The 19,065-nt window shown below is 38.3% G+C and overlaps 1 protein-coding gene across 1 annotated transcript in view; it reads right to left on the reverse strand.

Annotated features, from left to right (window-relative positions):
- The window catches only part of COL19A1 (collagen type XIX alpha 1 chain), a gene marked incomplete at both ends in the record, with an annotated part of 301,963 nt that overhangs the window by 243,978 nt on the left and 38,920 nt on the right, over positions 1-19,065 (reverse strand). The window contains 4 exons of the mRNA XM_080916766.1: positions 8,547-8,609; positions 9,758-9,883; positions 14,159-14,239; positions 18,526-18,801. Of these exons, the coding sequence (XP_080772892.1) occupies positions 8,547-8,609; positions 9,758-9,883; positions 14,159-14,239; positions 18,526-18,801 (546 nt within the window). The remainder of the gene's footprint in view (positions 1-8,546; positions 8,610-9,757; positions 9,884-14,158; positions 14,240-18,525; positions 18,802-19,065) is intronic.

The raw sequence follows: 19,065 nt of genomic DNA on the forward strand, positions 1-19,065 counted from the left end.
AATTGTCTTTATATATTAGGTCCTTAATCCAAAAATAATAAAAACAAATCTGAGCTAAAAGATCTGTAAGTATTCAGTTACTTAATATAAGGGAGGAGCGTCTTGGCAATGCTTAGCACAAAGTATTAATTGTGTAAGTGGCTGTTTTTATCTGTATGATTCAAGTTTGTGATGCTATGTGTAATTCTTTTGAATGGGTCCATTGGTCTATAAACATTAATTTTATTGTTGTTTTCTTCTTGTTGTTTTTAAATAGTCTAAAGACTCAGAAGATATTTGAGTTTTATTTTAACATTTCCAGCTAAATAGATTTTGAGTAAAATAAATTCCCTCAAGTGAGTTCTGATTTAGTCTGACAGTAAGTCAGAGCTTGGAGCAAGAGCATCATGAGGCTGTGCATTTGAAATGCATCTCCTAGTTATTAAACATTTATGCCAGTCATTAAGCTGGTTTTTTTATGAACCTCTCATCCAGTCATTAAGATCAAGCTAATGTGGGCCCAGTATAATTTCCATTTGATAAAGGAGAAGGATTTTTGTCCTAGAACCCCGATCTAGGCAGTATAACTCTGCTTGCTTAATGTGAGGCACATTTCTGAGAACTAGTATTCTCTATTTACATACATCATAAGGAACAAACATAGTTTAATAACTGCTTCCCTCTGTCTGGCATGGTGGCACACACCTTTAACACCAGCATCCACTGACAGAGACAAGAGGATCCCTGAATTTGAGACCAGCTTGGTCTACTGAGTTCCCAGCCAGTCAGGGCTACAAGGTGACATCTGACTCATAAAGCAGGAGGTTCTCCTTAGGAAAGACATTAGTCATTCAGTAAGTAAATGTTACTTTAGCATGATTTAGGCTCTATTTTTGTTATATTTTTATGATCGCATAATTACAATAGACATTATTGGAAAGTAATTGTATTTCTAAGAAGTATTTACATCTTTCCCAAACAATGCACACTACACTGGCACATTGGTGAAGTAGGGAATAAGACAAATTTCTTGGTGAAAGACGCAGTCAATAGAATAAGAATGGCTACAGAGCAGAATTTGCAGGACACTCATCCCCTCTTCAGGTCCTCACCCCATTTTCCCATTCAGACCAGTCGAACAAAACTACCTGTGTGTATATGATGTGTGTGGGTTATGTGTACGTGTATGAGGGAATGTGCATGTGTGATTTAGTATGTGTATGCATGTGATTCTATGCATTAAAGCGTTCAGTTTGGGCTGGAGAGATGGCTCTGAGGTTAAGAGCACCGACTGCTCTTCCAGAGGTCCTGAGTTCAATTTCCAGAAACTACATAGTGGCTCACAACAATCTGCAATGAGATTTAATGCCCTCTTCTGGTGTGTCTGAAGTATTCATTTCTCCTGGAAACTAATCCTTTCCATTTATTCTTTTATTGGCAGCAGCTTTTCGATACCTAAGTTTACCACTGTCTAAGCTTACCAAATACCAGGTATTTGGTTATAGAATGGAATTTTCCCCTATAAATGTACAGCAGTTAGTTTATCAAATTTAGGGAAAATTTGTAGGTGTGCTGGATCAGTGTAATGCAGAGGGTGACTGTCTTTTGATGCATGACAGAGAGGTTGTATGTATACGGTGGTGAACGCCTACTCTTTGTCTACACTGGCTGATGGGGTAATTTGTAAGAGAATATAGGTAGTTGCTATAATTCCTCATCTTTAAAGTCCAAATGACTCCGTTCTCCAAAACTACATGTCACAAAACAGTGCTACACAGTATATTGTTTTGTTTCTGTTGCCAAAGAGCAGCCATGAAAAACTACTATCCTATTCAACTCTTCACTTGGAAACAATTACTGCTATCATTTCACTGGGCTTCAAAGTGCAAGTCCATTTTAGGACGATAAAATTCATATGTATATAATTTAATTTATTACAGTATCATATTGTGTGGTAATATAAATTGGAACCAGCATGCAAATTCTATTTAATACTGCTCAGAATATGTCTCATTCTGTGGCCATAAATCAGTTTCTGGCTTAAATGTAAATATACTCTGTTTGAGAATAATGTGACAGAGGTGTGCGTTCTGTGGCAGGTTGACTGCATAATTTCCCCAAGATGTTTCGACAAGTTATATGTCTCTCTCTCTCTCTCTCTCTCTCTCTCTCTCTCTCTCTCTCTCTCTCTCTCTCTCTCTCTCTCTCTCTCTCTCTTGTGTGTGTGTGTGTGTGTGTGTGTGTGTGTGTGGGTCTGTGTGTGTGTGTGTTTTAAAGAATACCGAGAGGGCACAGTGATGATTTTGGTGACATGGAAGACATCCATATGTGCATAAGGCATGACACCCATACACATTTATAGCAAATGTGCAGCTTCGTCTTCATGTGGCACTGGCCCCCAGCAAGCAGAGCAGAGACAGTTTCATCCTCTTTTTTCTGACATTGGATCTGATTCCCCTACCTGAACTGAGTAGTTGGACCTCAGTGGGAGAGGATGTGCCTAGTCCTGCTGGAACTAGATGTCCCAGGGTAGGGTGCTACCCACGGGGGCTCTTTCTTCTCTGAGGAGGGGATGGCAATGGGGAGAAGGATTTGCAAGGGTGGGGCTGGGAAGAGAGAAGGAAGGGGGAGCTGTGAATGTAAACAGAATAAACTGTATAAATTATTGGAATAACAAAGCATATCAGAAGAAAATGTGAGAAATTGAGCTGGGAAGATATGTGACTCCAATCACTTAATCACACATGATGTGTGAACTGACAGTTTTTTTTTTAGAATGTATTTATAAAAATCAGGGCTGGAGAGATGACTCCGTCATTAGGGAAAGGGTAAGCTCACAACCAAAACACCAAAAACCAAGTGAGGCATTTTTATTACAAGTTAGTATTCTACCTGAAATACTAACTACAATGTAATTTAAAATTTTTAATGCTTAAAAGATTGACGTTTCTCCCTTAGAGTGAAATACTTGGTAATACATCTCAACTATACCACCAAATAAAAGATAATTTTCCTGTTACTTTTACTTTGCATGTGCTCATTAGCATGGTGTTAAGTAAGCAATAAACCTTGGATTATAAAAGTGAGAACAATAGCCTGGGAGTGGTAACTCTTTTTCACATGTGAACGCTAATCTTTTTCCCAGCTAATGACGTGAAGTTAGGAGCAAAGATGGTACCACCAGAGATCCAGAGCCTCAGAAGGGGATGTGGTCAAAGAAGAGTGTTTCTTTAAGTACTAGAAGATAATAACCACGAAGTGGGATCTCTGAAGCTTCGTGAACCTGGCTACAGAGAAAGCCACACCAGTGTTTAGTTCCAATGGGAGATGAACAAATCTATAGCCCATGACACTCTTAGGAGCAAAGGAAGTAACCTGGATGCAAAGTTAAAGTGCTTGAGGTATCTAGGTAACTATTTGATGAACAGTTTTTACCAAGATTTTTTTAACACATTTATTACATTAGCTTTTCAATTTCTCAGAACACTTGCCTCAAGCAGGCCCTTACACTCATTGTGTAAGACTCTCCCAACCACTGTTTTGGGCACATAGGCTCCAAGTTTTCAGACTCCCAGTTCTAAGAAAGTACCTGGATCAACTAGGTTTTAAGCAGCTGCCATATCCCTCAGCCCTTTATTGAAGTTGTACTTTAAGTGGAGTGTAAGATGAATCAGCAGCAGCCTGCCTCCAAAAGCATGCTCTAGGGAAATAAACAAGACACAGTAATATTCATCTCTGTGCCAGGATGGCATGTTGTAATGAATCATAAACTTGCCCAGTATGTTCCTTTCTACGAATCTGATTTTTTCCCTGTTACACAACCAACCAACCAATGAACATACATGAGCTAGACCTTAGCCACCACCACCCTATACACTGCAATATGTATCAGAAGTGCAACTTGGTCTTTATGCAGGTTCCCAGTAACTGGAGCAGGGGCTGTCCCTGACTCTCTTGCCTGCTTGTGAATCTGTTGTAAGTGTGCTTGTCTTGTCTGGCCTCAGAGGGAGAGGATGTGCCTAGTCCCCCAATGACTTGACATGTCAGGGCAGGTTAGTACCCAGAGGGGGCTCTCCTCAGTAGGGAAGGGTATGGAAGACAGGGGTATATGAAGGGGAGACTGGGAAAAGAGTTAGGGGGTACGATCAGGATGTAAAGTGAATAAATAAATAAATAAAATAGGGGGAAAAAGAAGTACTGGTCTCAAGTGTTGCCAATAGAGCTCAGTGGTTGAGAACTGTCTAGAATTCACAAGTCCTTGGGTTTGATGGCCAGTGACACCAAAATAACACAGCAGCAACAACAATACACACTAACAAAAAAACACTGCCTACCAATGCAGTCTCAGTTAGTCCTGTGGAGCCTCACATGAATAATATGACAGAGTCATGGCCTTCAATATAACACGGTGGGAGGGAGTCATCTCACCAAAACCTTTTATTTCCTAAAGAAAGACTTTCTTTAGCATCAACATCTGACAACTAATTTTGGCCTGATCTACATAGTGAAAATAAGCTAATTATTTTGACATGCAAATGTGAAATTTTGTAAAGATTGCATTAAAAAAAATGAGCATTTTTCTTAGTGTTTGGAGTCAGGGTCTTGTAGCATAGCTCGGGCTGGCTTAGAATTTCACATTTCTCTACCTTCAGCCTCCTGAGTATGGGTGTTGCTAGTGAGCCCCACCATGCTGGCTCCAGGTAATACAGTGAGTGTCAGAACTGACATCCTGTGAGTGAAGTAATGTCTACAATAACCCTTACAGCACTAGAGGAGAAATCAGAAAAGCAGCCATTTTATATCTAGATACTAAGTCGGATCATTTTATTGATAGACCTAAATATAATTCTTGTGTTGTAAGTCATATATCTTATAAGGTGCTATAAAATGTAGGCTGAAATAGAACTATTATAATAAATGATTTAACTTATGTAATTTTCTATAGATTATAACATTATTAAATAAAATCAAAATATTAAGATACAGTATCAGCCATGAAAATGAACATGTAAGAAGCCCAGTTGTTAACAGACTGTTTTTTTTTATATTCTTGAGAAAAATATTCTTTCCAAGGAGCCATGCAGTTTATACTTGGACATTGCTGGCCCTGTAACCTTTGCCACAGTTCCTTAGCCTGTTTGTGTAGGTCAGAGGTAGCCTTGAACAACATAAAACCAAGTTTTATGAGTTTGCATTTCTCTGCAAGTTCATTTACAAAACCTTACAGTGGCAGCCCGATCACTGGGCCACAGCTCACTGATCCCCAAGAAACAAAAGTTCTGCATTTTCCCCACCCTGCCTGACTCAGCTTTATATATAACGGGCACTAAGGTTAATCAAATAGACAGTCAGCATATCTTTTCTCCAGGAATACTAGGGGTGCCAAATTCGACTTTACCACCAGCTATCCACTAAAATGCCTTAATTATTCATTAGACATTCATAAAAGGTACATTAATTGTTAACGTCTAAGAGATTTAGCATCTCCCAAGTGAGTTGTTAAGTGGGTACGGAAGTTTATGCTTTGGATTCTCCCTCAGACCGCCCACATCATTAAACAGCCCAACAAATTTATTCTTGAAAGAGTGGAGTGTAATGTTACTTTTTAAATGAGTGGCTTAATCACTGAAGCTTGGCTCCATCACCTGAGATTTTATTAATGTACAACACCATTTTATGCCGGCACAGCTAATTTGGGGAAATTACATGGAAATGTGGAACAACGCAAAAGCAAACTGGAAAATCGATCCCCAAATTGCTCGGCTCAGATGTAGGCTCAAGAACACTAAAGTTTAGAAGCTTTTTAAAAGGGGCTCTTTGGGAAAGAAAAGGAGCGTTGGGAGGGGACAAGATGACAGGGTGTGTCATGAGGGGCCAACATGAGCAGTAATGCGATACCTAAGTAAAAACGCCACAGACAGCTCATTATTCTGCATGCTTAGTAAGAAAGTCAGCAAGGTTTTAGCTGCAATCTTACAAATCCATGCGGTGTCTTGAAGTGTATGTGAGAAAACAGATGTCTTCAGAGAGACACGGAGTCATTAGAAGACATTGGACCCCGTGAGACTAGATTTGCTTACATTCTTATTCAGATGTGTTATTTCACTACTAATAGCTTCCCATAAATAAAAACAAGAATTCACCTTTATTAAGTCGTGACATTACAGTAAGGACTCTTCATGTAACACCTGTAGAAACATGGCCCTGCCAAATAATTCGAAAGAGTGTTTCAAAGTTGTTTTCTCAAATTTGTTCTCATTGTTTCGAACACTCAAATTTACCAAAGGCTGCTAAACTATATCTAATAGTTTATAAGAGAATGTAAATTATAAAAATGTCCAAATAGTTTCTGATCTCCTTATCAAATGTCCACAAATTTGAACCCATTTTACTTTAACTAAAATGCAAAGAAATAGTCATAAACTAGTAACTACTATTCAGGAAAGGCCAGATAATATTGCAAACAAAACACAGAGTTCAATATTCATAGACATGAAGATAGAAGCAATGTACGGTTGTTATTTATTAAATGACATAAAGTAACTCCAAACTTTTATGCACTGGGCCTCTCAATCAATTGAAACTTGTTAAATAGTGCCTCATAACTGAGGATTTGTGTCTTATCAAGTCACATATGAGAGGACATAAAACCATGAAAGGGCTGAGTTCCACCTCTCCTTCAACTCCCCCCTCCTGAAATAGAAAGAAGAGGAAAACACACACCAAACACACACCTGTTGAATGTCTATAATGTAAGTGATTTGTATGTGTTACAGTGTTGTCCTTCATGGTCAACCATTGATGGGATATTATTGAGAAATCAAAGCCACTAAGAGGCATTCTTAAGATATTCTTGATGCCTTAAGACTTTGGGCGCCAAGGTGGTACTCTTTCCAACACGCCATTCCAATTCCATGAACATTCTTTCTTGGATCTAAAGATATATAAGCAAACTTCTAGAATAACATGTTTCCCTAAATGACTTGAAACATTGGTGATTTCATTATAGTAAGTACTCTAACCACTCAATCTTAAAGTGATATTTCATAGTTCCAAAATTCAGGTAGCCTGGGCCCCTGTGAGAACTATGGAAATTTTATAACAGTCAAACACCAAGGAAAAGCCTACATTTTAAAAATGTCATTGCTACTTAAGATGAAATCATATGTTCACGCTGATTATATGTTTCTGAAAAGTTGACTCTGTTCATGGTCATGGTCACCTGAAAGCATTTTCACACAGCAGTGGCTGTCTTGGTTTAATCAAATTCAAAAATTTTTGAGTCTGTGCATAGGCAAAAGGAAATTAGGGAAGTGTATTTATTTATTTTGTGTGGTAGATTACTAATGAATTATACATCAAAATCTCATGTCACTGTGAATGTTGTATATGGGAATTGCTAACAAAGTTAAATGGCTTAAAGCAACAAGTTGACGGGAATCTCACAACACATTGCTGCTCTAAGATCTATCTTTGCATAAAATATTTTATGGACTATACGCATTATTAATTTTCTAACATTTCCCATCTTTACCTTTTTGTCCTTTTTTGTAACTTTTGTGGTAACTTACATCGTCATAAGATTATACGCGCAGTGAGGACAGGCCTCGTGCATTTTTTTCTTATTACTGTGGCTCCAACAACAGTTGCAACTTTCATTATATTAAGTCCCTAATTTGACTGGTTGAAAGACACATTCAAAAAACTAGAAAATATTACAGCTAAGTTAGAGCTTAGCCATAGGGAAGAGAAATCTTGACACATGGGTTATGGATTGTGTTGCACACTTAGCAGTCAAGAGCACACATCTTCATGTTCAGTTCTTCCTGATCTGCCCGGATAGTGTTCTCAGGACCCTAGTACCTCTCACATAGTATCTAATGGTTATATTATCTATCTCTGTTTAGAATTGATATCCTGGGGGAAAAACCAATTTATCCAATTCTTTATTCTTCCTCAAACATGCAGCAATATGCCTCCCACAGAGCAAAGATTTGGTCATTAAAATCCTGCTCAGTGGGACGTGTTAGCAGACAAGGGAAATTTGTTTCTTAGGTATCTAGAGAAGTGGCTGGTGAGAAAGTCCAGGGGGTCACAGGGACACAGGCCTGCTTCATGGTGGTGTTTAGAACTTACAGGTACAAAGACTGGCTGGCTATTGTAAATTTCTCAGAATTCCCTAACACCATGGCCTCAGTCAGAGACAACTGTTGGGCAACACTTGACACTAGTATTCGGAGCTCTTCACCTCAACATAGTTTTGGAGAGCCTTTTCTAAATGTGTTTATCATAAACAGGAGGTGGACAAATCTTTTTTTATATGTAATTTTCTTTTTTATTGGATCTTCTCTGCATTTACATTTCAGACGTTGTTCCTTTTTCTCCCCTCTCCGTCTCATTGCTTCCATGAAGGTGCTCCCTCTCCCAACCACTCTCTCCCACCTTAGCACCTTGGCATTTCCCTACTCCAGGAAAATGAGCCTTTGCTGGACCAAAGGCCTCTATCTTTTTAAGCCACTTTTGAGAAAACCCCTTCATCACAACAGTACAAGTTGTGTGCACATTACCGGCTCTCCTTTGTCGCCTTTGTATCCAAAGGATCCCAGAGTTCTTGGTAATCCTGCTTCCTCCTGAGGGGGGAAAATGAATGAATGTGTTAAAATCATTGTTTTCTTTCTCCAAAGCTACCTAATCTATCTCATCTATCTATCTGTCTGTCTGTCTATCTCTCCATCTATCCATCCATCCATCCATCCATCCATCCATCCATCCATCCATCCATCTATCTATCTATCTATCTATCTATCTATCTATCTATCTATCTATCTATCTATCTATCCCCTGTTTATCTATCTATCATGTCTATGAATCTGTTGATCTTCTATCATCTATCAATCTATCATCTGTTATACATCATCTATGCATGTATTGTCTATCTATCCACATAGCTAGCTATTGTCTATCTTCTATCATATATCAATTTATTTGCAATGTATCTTTCATCTATCCTCTATATCTTTGTCTGTCTGTCTATCTATCTATCATCTATATATCTATCTATCTATCCTCTACCTGTCTGTCATCTGTCTTTCTGTCTATCATCCATCCATCTATCTATTATCTATCTGCATACCTACCTGTTGCCTATCTTATTTGCCTGTCATCATTTATTTCCCTAACTTCCTGTTTTTAGAACAGACTCCATGACTGCTATGAACATAAGAAATATATTCCTAGAGGTCTATGGACTCAGCCTTACTGATCAAAGAACAATATAGGTTCAGGTGAAGCTCATTAATTAGAAATACCACACAGAGACAATCAATTAATCGGAACTTTGCAGACATTGTGCAAACTGAGTCATCATGCAGCAAAGGAGGGATGCTTTGCACTGGGTTTTGAGTGTCTTTGCCAAAGGTCAGGCACTTTTCAGCTAGCACCAAATTCCCACACTGCAGCCTATTCCTAGCATGGACTGTGAAGTCAGTACTTCCTGAGCTGCAGTCCATTCCTAACATGTCATGTATGCAGTACTTCCCCGTTATACACCGGTTCTTCTCCTCAACTTTCTATTAATTTTAACTGTCATATAATAAAAGGAAAATTTTAAAAAAATCAAAAAAATGCAATCTTTAATTTCCTTTTCGGAGCCCATGTTTATGACTATTATATTTGAGACTTAAATAAGCACAAGACGTTTTCTGTATACCATAGCCAAGGAGCCTAAGCCACTGTGTGGAGTGACTTTTCAGAGGGTACATTAAGAAAACTAACATACCTTGTTTGGAATGCACTGGCATGCATCTTTAAGTTCCTGCTTTCCCGGAAGAAATGAAGATATTTTACCAGTTTGAGAGGTCACCCAGGATGAAGCGGTACTTCCAAAGCTGTCTTGCTCTGGACACTAAAATCCCCAAAGAGAATTTAGAGAATGACGTCAGCTCTTGTTGTTAGCTCCCATCAAGTCAAGGATGTCTGAATGCCTGCTACCCTTCCTTCTTAGTATTGTCATCCATGTATAAAACTTTATTACATTTTTACTTTGCCTCTAGGCCTCCAGGGTCCTTAACAACACTGGTGACACACAAAGAATATGTGAAAACTAATTGTTTTAGTGAGAAACTTTAAAGCCATATTAGGTCGCCTTATGATAAGTATAGTAGTATTGGACATTGATAATAGTACATTCTTGTAACAAAATACTTCACACAAGCAAAATGTGAATAGCACCTGGCAAACAAAAGTATAAAAGCATATAAATGTAGTAGGTAACATGTAGGCACTGCAGTAGAACTGTAAGTAGAGCTGAAAATGATTTTATTTTTCCTTTAGGATGATGATTAGTTAATCACAGTGTAGCCTATCCTAGGCCAATGTTTTTTAAAGACATAAAAGTAGAAAATTCTGAGTCTAGTAAGTTTAGCACATGATAAACATGGTTATAAAGAGACAGAATCTTTCCCCTCTAATTTCACTCAAGAGGCTGGAGAAACAACAGTTAAAAGCCAGGGATGATTTGTAGGGAACCCAAGTTCAGTTCTCAGCTCTTACATCTAGAGACCTACCACAGCTGTTACTCTAACCTCTGGTGCTTTCTTCTGTACTGCACTTACGAACACATATAAACACCCCACACACATACACATACACACACACACACACACACACACTTTTAAAATAAATATTGTAAAATATAGAGGAAGTATTACATGTTGATTCTAAAGAGAATTCCAATCTATTTTCTCTTCTTGATACCTGATACAACACTCCTCCCATTGCTAACTTCATTTGTAGCTTCAGTGAACATGAACTTGCTAGTTGCTTTGTATACTACAAATTACACATGAGTGGAAAACACGTTCATGATATACAAATAAAAGAGTCAATGGCTCGATAATGTGATGTGAGCCCACGGTAAATATTATTTTTATCCTAGTACCTGATGTTTATTCCCTTCTTATATTTTCTAAAATAGAATTCATAATTGACTTTCAAATAATGTGTATCACTCTAATACTTGTAGTAATAAGACCTATAGTAAAGTTCACACCCAGACACACTGTGACCAGATTCTTGTATTTAGGACTAGGGATTCTATGCTCATCACCTCTAAATTTTATGGTCATTGGGTATCTTAATAAATTTTCAATTTAAAAACCTAAAAATTATATTCAGATTAAACAAGATTGCTACAAAGACAGTTCATTTTTCCCAGATGATTTATTATTTCCTGTGTACTTTTTTACTTTGTATCTTCAGTCATGTGAAATTTTATTGTTTCAGAGATTAAAAATCTGACTTATTAGAAGCAAAGCATTTCTATATATAGTCTTGAATTAATTTTACCTTTGAAGTACTCAACAGAATATTAACATAAAAATCATATATGTGGTTTAATATAAATGTATAAAATTTTTAAATATACAGATACAATGACATTTTGTGACTTAGGACACTTATATGTTTATGAATACACTTATTGTGGGTGTTGATATGTGTGAGGTTTATGTGTATGTGGATTGTACACATGTGTGTAAGTATGTGCACCTGTGTGCTCCCACCAAAGTCAAAGGGGGCCAGCTGCCAGTTGTCCTCCATTATCTTGTTCTACCTTATTTTTCGAGTCAGGGTCTCTCCCTGAAACGTGGAGCTAGCTGTATTGGAAGAAGGTAGCAGCTAGCAAGCCTCAGTGATATTCTGTTTGCCTACCCACTATAGTACCAGGAATAAAGGAAGAGCAAGAACTCAGCTCAGTATGGTAGTACAATACAGCAAGCGGTCTTAACCACGGAGGCATCTCTCTAGCCTCCTTTAAGATGTTGTTCAAAAACAGAAAGCAAAGAAGTCAGTTGGTTTCGAATGTTCATCAATTGTATTAAATGGCTTTTAGGATTATCTCATTTATGTATCCCTGCTTGTAAAATGTTTCAGAGCTCTATTTACATTTACTTACAGAATAAATGATGATGTCATCACCACAAACACTCAACAACATGAAAAAATGTTGTGCTTGGTTATTTTTAAGGATTTGGAATACATTCCTAACTTATTTTTAACTGCAAAACTGATTTCCAAGTAATCTTTGTAAACATCATTATTTATTTTTATGTTAAATTTTAAGGTTAGCACTGTAAACTATTAATGAATGAGGAGCTACTTCAGTCAGTACTTCATCTATTTCTACTCTAACCCATTTTCATAGCAATCAATTAATGATAAGTCAATGAATGACAATGAAGAGCATAACATTTACAAATATAAAAACATCATTGTATTACTTTTAAGTGAAAAAAGAGTTATTTTAAGAACCCCAATATAACATGACCATAATTGCTTACAACAAACTTTTGGAATAAGAAAACCTTTATGATTAAAGGTATAGACTCAGGAAGCCTCAGTATTTCAAGTCTGTAGACTGGTATTCAAGCTATCTTTTTAAGTATTTATAGAAAGATATTTGGCAGACTTTCACTTTGCTTGGAATGAGATCCGCAAATTGAGTTTGAGATATGCTTTATACAGCCAAGTTATATAAGCAAGGCATAATATTTGAAAGACTCTGAGTTATTTGGCTAGATTTCACTCTACTACGCAAACTGCATGAGAGAAGTTACAAGAGTTTTTGAATTAAAAAAGAATTACTGATTAAAATTTTATGTAGAGTTCTATATAAGTGTAGAAATTTAGAGAAATGAAGATTCAAAGGCACAAAACATTGAATATGGAACTTTGCTTTTCATATGTTCTTTTGAGGTGATATTTTTCTTCCTTCCTTCCTTCCTTCCTTCCTCCCTTCCTTCCTTCCTTCCTTCCTTTCTTTCTTTCTTTCTTTCTTTCTTTCTTTTTTCTTTCTTTCTTTTTTTGTAATTATTCCCTACTGAATGTCTTTCATGTTGTAGCTGACAAATCCAGAAATGAAGCACTCCTCCTGTGTGGTGGTTTGAAGGGGAAACGACCCCCAGGGGCTCAGATATTTCAATACTTGGTCCCAGTGTGTGGTGCTGTTTGAGGGGTGGCAGTGCCTTGCTGGAGGACTTAGGTCACTGTGGAGGATTTTAGGACTTCATGGCCACACTCTACTTCCTCTTCATTCTCTCTACTCTGTGTCTGAGATAGAAAATGTGACCTCTCAGGTTCCAGCTCCAGCTGCCTGCTGCCAGTCCTACCCTCCCACCATTATGGACTCTTCCTCTGGAACCATAAGCCAAAAGTTTACTCTTTCTCCCCTGAGTTGCTTTGGTCATGGTATTTTTTCATAGCAAAGAAACAAACAAATGCATGTGTTGATGGTCTATTGCTAACAAAGTGCTAGATATAAAAAGAATTTGAAGGTAAATTCTTCCATTACTGTTTAATTCATAGTTTAATCAATTTAAAGGAAATATAATTATATCCTAAGTTGGGACACCGCATTGGAGGCTATTACAGTGAGGCCGAGAGAGTACCTGATTGCTTTTTCCTGGGATGAAGAACATAGGTACAGGAGTGATGGCCATAGAACGGGATGAAAAGTATTTAATATGGGAGACTAATTCACTAGGTTGACATTTTGTTGCCAACAAGAAATCATTTAGGGCGTTAAGAAAAAGATGACCAGACTGTTCATGTCTGTCAGTCTTTTTTCTTAGTGCAGTGTCTACTAGATCCATGGTTAATAACAGATATTTGCTGAAAGACAACAAATCAGTATGTAATTCAATAATTTAGAAACCCATTCTTGGTGATACCATCAAGGAAAGGAATTTGCAGTTGGCATGATGGGGTGAAAGCTATGCATAAGGTAAAAATGTACTTGGGAATAGCAGGGTGAAGGGGATGGGGTGTGTTACAAAGCAAAGCTAGACACAGGTTGGCTAATCTTAAGGTGTGGGGTCCATTGAGGAAAGATGTAAGAAATGTTGGCAGCACCTCCAGTCATCTGGGGCCTCAGATGAGACGAGGGGGGAGGGATGCACAGTTCTCACTAGGTTGAGGCCAGTGTGAGCACAAATCCCCATCAAATTTCACTTTGCAAGCCTGTGGTTGAAGTGTGAGAGGTTCTGTGAAGGGCTCCACACTGAGAATAAATTACCTCGTTTCAACTGAGATACTTCACAGTGCCCTACACACAGGATCTACAGATGCTAACTAAAAGATAACACACTCGCTTGTGTTTCATATGGTGAGAAAACGAACCTACCTTAGTTGGTGATAGGTTGCAACATGATTCTTCGGCTAGGAAGTTTGCGTTGCAGTAGATTCTAAGTTGGTGAAGTTCAATCTATTAAAAGTAAGTGGCAACACACATCATTGGCTTTGAGAATCAAATTTAGGCACTATTAACTGCAGCAATTTAAATAGAAATAAAAGGAAAGTTAATATAAATGACGGATACATATTTAAAATGTTACATTATAATTTAGGATTCATTGCTTTAAGGATCACTTGAGACACAGCTACAGAGGAAGATTATTAAACAGAGGAAATGAATTAATAAACAATAGTAAAGTTTGGCTCATTGTCTCAAGCAATAAGAATGAAATATTGAATTAACCAAGAAGAGCCACAAATATTTAATTAGAGATATACCACCATTCTACAATGTCATTCTGTACAAAATTACACAACAATAAAACTTGGCAGAGAGGTAGTCAAAGGTGGGAGTATGTGAAGGAAAATGCTTTCTCTTTAGGTTCAAGAGTCCCATGTGAGGTATGAAGTAAATGTGCCATTTTCAGTAGAGAGAAAAAATGATAATTAGGTTTTACCTGTATTTAGTGAAGTCTGCAGAAAGCCTATGGACTTTATATAGATACAATCCTGAGCAAGACTCAACAGCTAAACCCAGGAGCATGTGTCTGTAGTCCTGGCATCGATGACTTTGATACAGGAGTAAAAACTTGGCTAACTTGGGTTATATGTGGTGTTTCAGACCAGACTGGATTACCCAGGGCAATCTAGTCTCAACAGCACGAAAACCAAAGGATTCACCATTTTATTTATTCATTCATTCATTTATTTATTTTTACAAACGTCTCTTCTCTTTGCAGAAAATTCTCCTTTTTTTGGCACTTAGACAGGAGATGAATGAACTTCATGGAAAAAATAACCATAACTTTAATGGAACGATCAGAACAATTGCCTAGGACATGGTAAATGGTTCTTATTACTTATAAAATATCAATATGATAAGTGTTTATATCACCATCTTCAACTCCTGGGCTACTGAAATATTAAATAATACTATATAGCAGGAAGCATTGACCAGAGCCCTGAACTTAGCCTACTACTGTGAATTCAGGGTTGTCATTAACAAAGAAGGATATATTAGACTTGGTGTATCACATGATCAGATTTATCTGTCTTCCCACTTGCTTCCCTCCTTTCTCCTGACCCTTTCTCTATGATTTCTTATTGACAGTTTAACAGAACTTGGTTATCTATTACTCTGATGTTATTAGATATATATTTTATATAGAAAAAGCAAATTATGGTTTTGTAAGAGTTCATCTGTGGTTAGAGAAAAGAGACATCTGGCTAGCTTGTGAATCTCTAACTTGCCCCCACCCTAGACATACAATGAAATCCCCAAGGTAGCCTCTAGTGTGCAGTATCCTGAAATTGACAAAATGAATTAGGCTCATAGAAAGCATCAGACATAGCAAAAAACTTATGGGTTTATTAGCAGCCTCATGTCTATGGGTAACACAAATAATGCACAAGATTCAGTAATATATGTTTATAGGAATTTTACAAGGTCACTGTGATGATTTTTGTTTGAAGAGTTTAAGTATAGTACTTAGCTAGTAAAATATTGGAGATGGGATACAAATTATGTGATATAAAGAATGAAGATTATAATTAACTAATGCAACTTGTAAGTGAAGTTCATTCTGATCATTGTTATCAAGATAATGGATAAGTGTGGGCTGGCAAGATCTCTAGTGACAAGAGCACTTCCTCTGCAATTGTGATCTTCTGAGTGTGAACTCCCAGCTCCTGTGTCAACAACTTGACATGGTTGTGAGTGGCTCTATGTAACACAACTGTTGGAGGTGGAAACAAATGGTCCCAAGAGCTCACCGGCAAGCAAGCCTGTCTGAAAAACTGGGCTTCTGGCTCACCAAGAGATCTAGTTTCAAGAGCAGGAAATGATACAGAAAGAATCCCAGACACCTAACATCCTGCTGTGCTCTCACACATGCCTACACAGGATAGCTGTCCGCATGCTCACACGCATGTTCCACATGTGAATACACCATGCACAAACATACCACTTACATACCAGGTATTGAAAGCTTATCATATGTGATGCTATGCTCCCCGCTGTCTAAGAGTTATTTTATTTAACTAAAGGTAGATTATCAATTTTAAAGGATTGCAATCTAACACTCATTGTTTATATTTGTATTCATGGTGAGTTCAGTTCTCAACCTGCATCAAGGAAGCTACTTTTGTGGAGGATAACGGCTCACAAGAGAGAATCACGGCAGGACAAAATATAGAAAATAAGCAACCAAGGCCAATGATTAATGACACATCAGTAATAACAGTATCATTTACTGACAGATTTTAGGCCTGCTGCTGGCTCGGAGGTTTTGAAAGCAAAGGACAATAGAGATTTTTGTTGCTGTTTTTGTGTTTGCGTGTTGTGGTTTATAGAGAACAGACTGTGAAGAGAGAAGCCTAGTTCCAACCCTATACTATTACAACAAGCAACTGCACTGAATCTATTTTGTAACCAAAGTTGCTAACAAATTAACAGATCCAAGCTGGGGGTCTGACTCTCCCTGGCAATCTCTCCGTGTGGCCCTGAAGGACCCCTGGGACAGGCTGCTCCTCTTCGCCTCTAGGCCTGGTCATCCCGGATCCCAAATCCAGACATTCTCTCTGATCTGTTCATACATACAGTGTCTCTTAGAGAAAAAAATGCTCTAAAATAATATTTCCTTGAATATGTCTCCATATTTATATCCTTTTCTTCCAAGAGATCTTAACGAAGGACAACTCCAGAGAGACATCTACACAAGGCTTTATTTCTGAACTGAAGCTTCGACTGTCAGCACTTCATGTTTACAGCTTTGGTATATTTATTGTTGGTAATCTCCACACAGATTTTTTAAAGACATTCTTATCTTTTAGCCCATAAGAGAAAGTTTTGCTACTAAATTTAGCTAAATCTCACTCTTAAAAGATTAATGGCATAATTCTGCAGGAAAATCAACAGTAAAATTTATATCAGTTTTGCTTCAAAGTGTAATTTTTTTTAAGGACACTTCATCTGAAAGAGGTTTTCTGGCCATGTCTTCTCATCCAGATGACCCACTGATAGATTTAAGGACTTTATCTCTGTCAAAGGAACTCTGAAAAGACGTGCTAAGTTGTGGGAAGGGCCTTTGAATTGCTGTGCGGAGATCGGAGATCGAATGAATTGGCTATTGTCCTTGAATGAAAACTTCAGATAGTCTGGAAGCATTTAAAGTTCCTCTTCTAATCCTTTTATTCAAAACATAAAGGCTTGACAAAGTTTAAACTTTCCTTGTGTCATATTTTCAATTTTTCTCTAAAAGTTACTCTTAGTAATCTTAGTTTTTAAAGGCACGATCAGTTACTTTAAATTGGCTGACTGGAAAATGTGGATGAAAACAGAATACAGTTAGATGTGAGAATTCAGTTACATGTGTAAATACAGTTGAAAAATAAATATTCTTCATACATGACAATATAAACATTGATAAGAAAGGGGGTCTTTGTGGGTGTGTAATTATTAAAGGAAGAAATGGCGTCCCTTTCTCCTCTCTCTCTCCCTCCTTTCTCTCTTCCCTTCCTCCTCTCTCCCTCCCTCCTCTCTCTCCCTCCTCTCTCTCTCCCTTCTCTCTCCCTCCTCCCTCCTGTCTCTCCATCCTCCCTCCTGTCTCTCCCTCCTCCCTCCTGTCTCTCCATCCTCCCTCCTGTCTCTCCCTCCTCCCTCCTGTCTCTCCCTCCTCCCTTCTGTCTCTCCCTCCTTCCTCTCCCTCCCTCCTCTCTTTCTCCTCTCTTCATCCCTTCTCCCTCCCTCCTCCCTCCTGTCTCTCCCTCCTCCCTCCTCTCCCTCCCTCCTCTCCCTCCCTCCTCTCTTTCTCCTCTCTTCATCCCTTCTCCCTTCCTCCTCCCTCCTGTCTCTCCCTCCTCCCTCCTGTCTCTCTCTCCTCCCTCCTGTCTCTCCCTCCTCTCTGCCTCCTTCCTCTCTCCCTCCCTCCTTCTCCCTCACCCCCACTTTCTTATACTGGGTCTTGTGTAGACCACTGACCCTAAACTCACAATGTGGCTGAGATTGAGCTGACCTGAACTTCTGATGCAGTGGTCTGTACCTTTGCAGTTCTGGGGTTGGAGGCACATACCACCATGAACCACCATTCCTGGTTTATTTGGCACAGGAGATCACATTCCACGTGCCATGCAGACTATGCAAGCACTCTACATATAGAACCACATCCCCAGTTTCAGGAAGCCACTGTTACAGGATATATATTTTTTTAAGTTAGCAATGTTTGGCAGCTCCTTGTTAGCGTTAGTGATACAACTTACATCCACAGGTTTGCCATCTGAAGCTCGTGCAGCAATAACTGTTCTTCCATGAAAATCCACAGAGTCCTTTTCTTCTGTGTGTCGACTTGCAATTAAATTACAATCCATATAGAGAGAAAGGACTCGGGCTTGTACACCAATGCCAAGTTTATGCCACTGACGATCGAAGAGAGGACGGAGTTCTCGATTCTTGAAAACATAGTTCAACAGATCTCCCTCAGCACCCTGGAACATAAATTCTACCACCTTCTTCGTACCATCGATCGCTACAGATATCTAAAAGAAGTAAGACAAATAAGAAGAACATCTTCATGTGGCTTGAGAATTGAAGTTCAAACTTCATAAAGCACATAAATAGAAGTTCCATGTGTGCAACGGCATAACCGAAAAACGGGCTGACTGTGAGACATGGTTTTAACTTAAACTCCTGGATCATACCATCACATACCTCGATATGCTTATATTGTTCTATATGTGTAGATAGATATCAAGGTTGCTGATTTCAGAAGAAAAACATTATACACATTTCTTTTTGCATGA

This window comes from Micromys minutus (genome assembly GCF_963924665.1).
Source record: "Micromys minutus genome assembly, chromosome: 5".
Taxonomy (NCBI): Eukaryota; Metazoa; Chordata; class Mammalia; order Rodentia; family Muridae; genus Micromys; species Micromys minutus.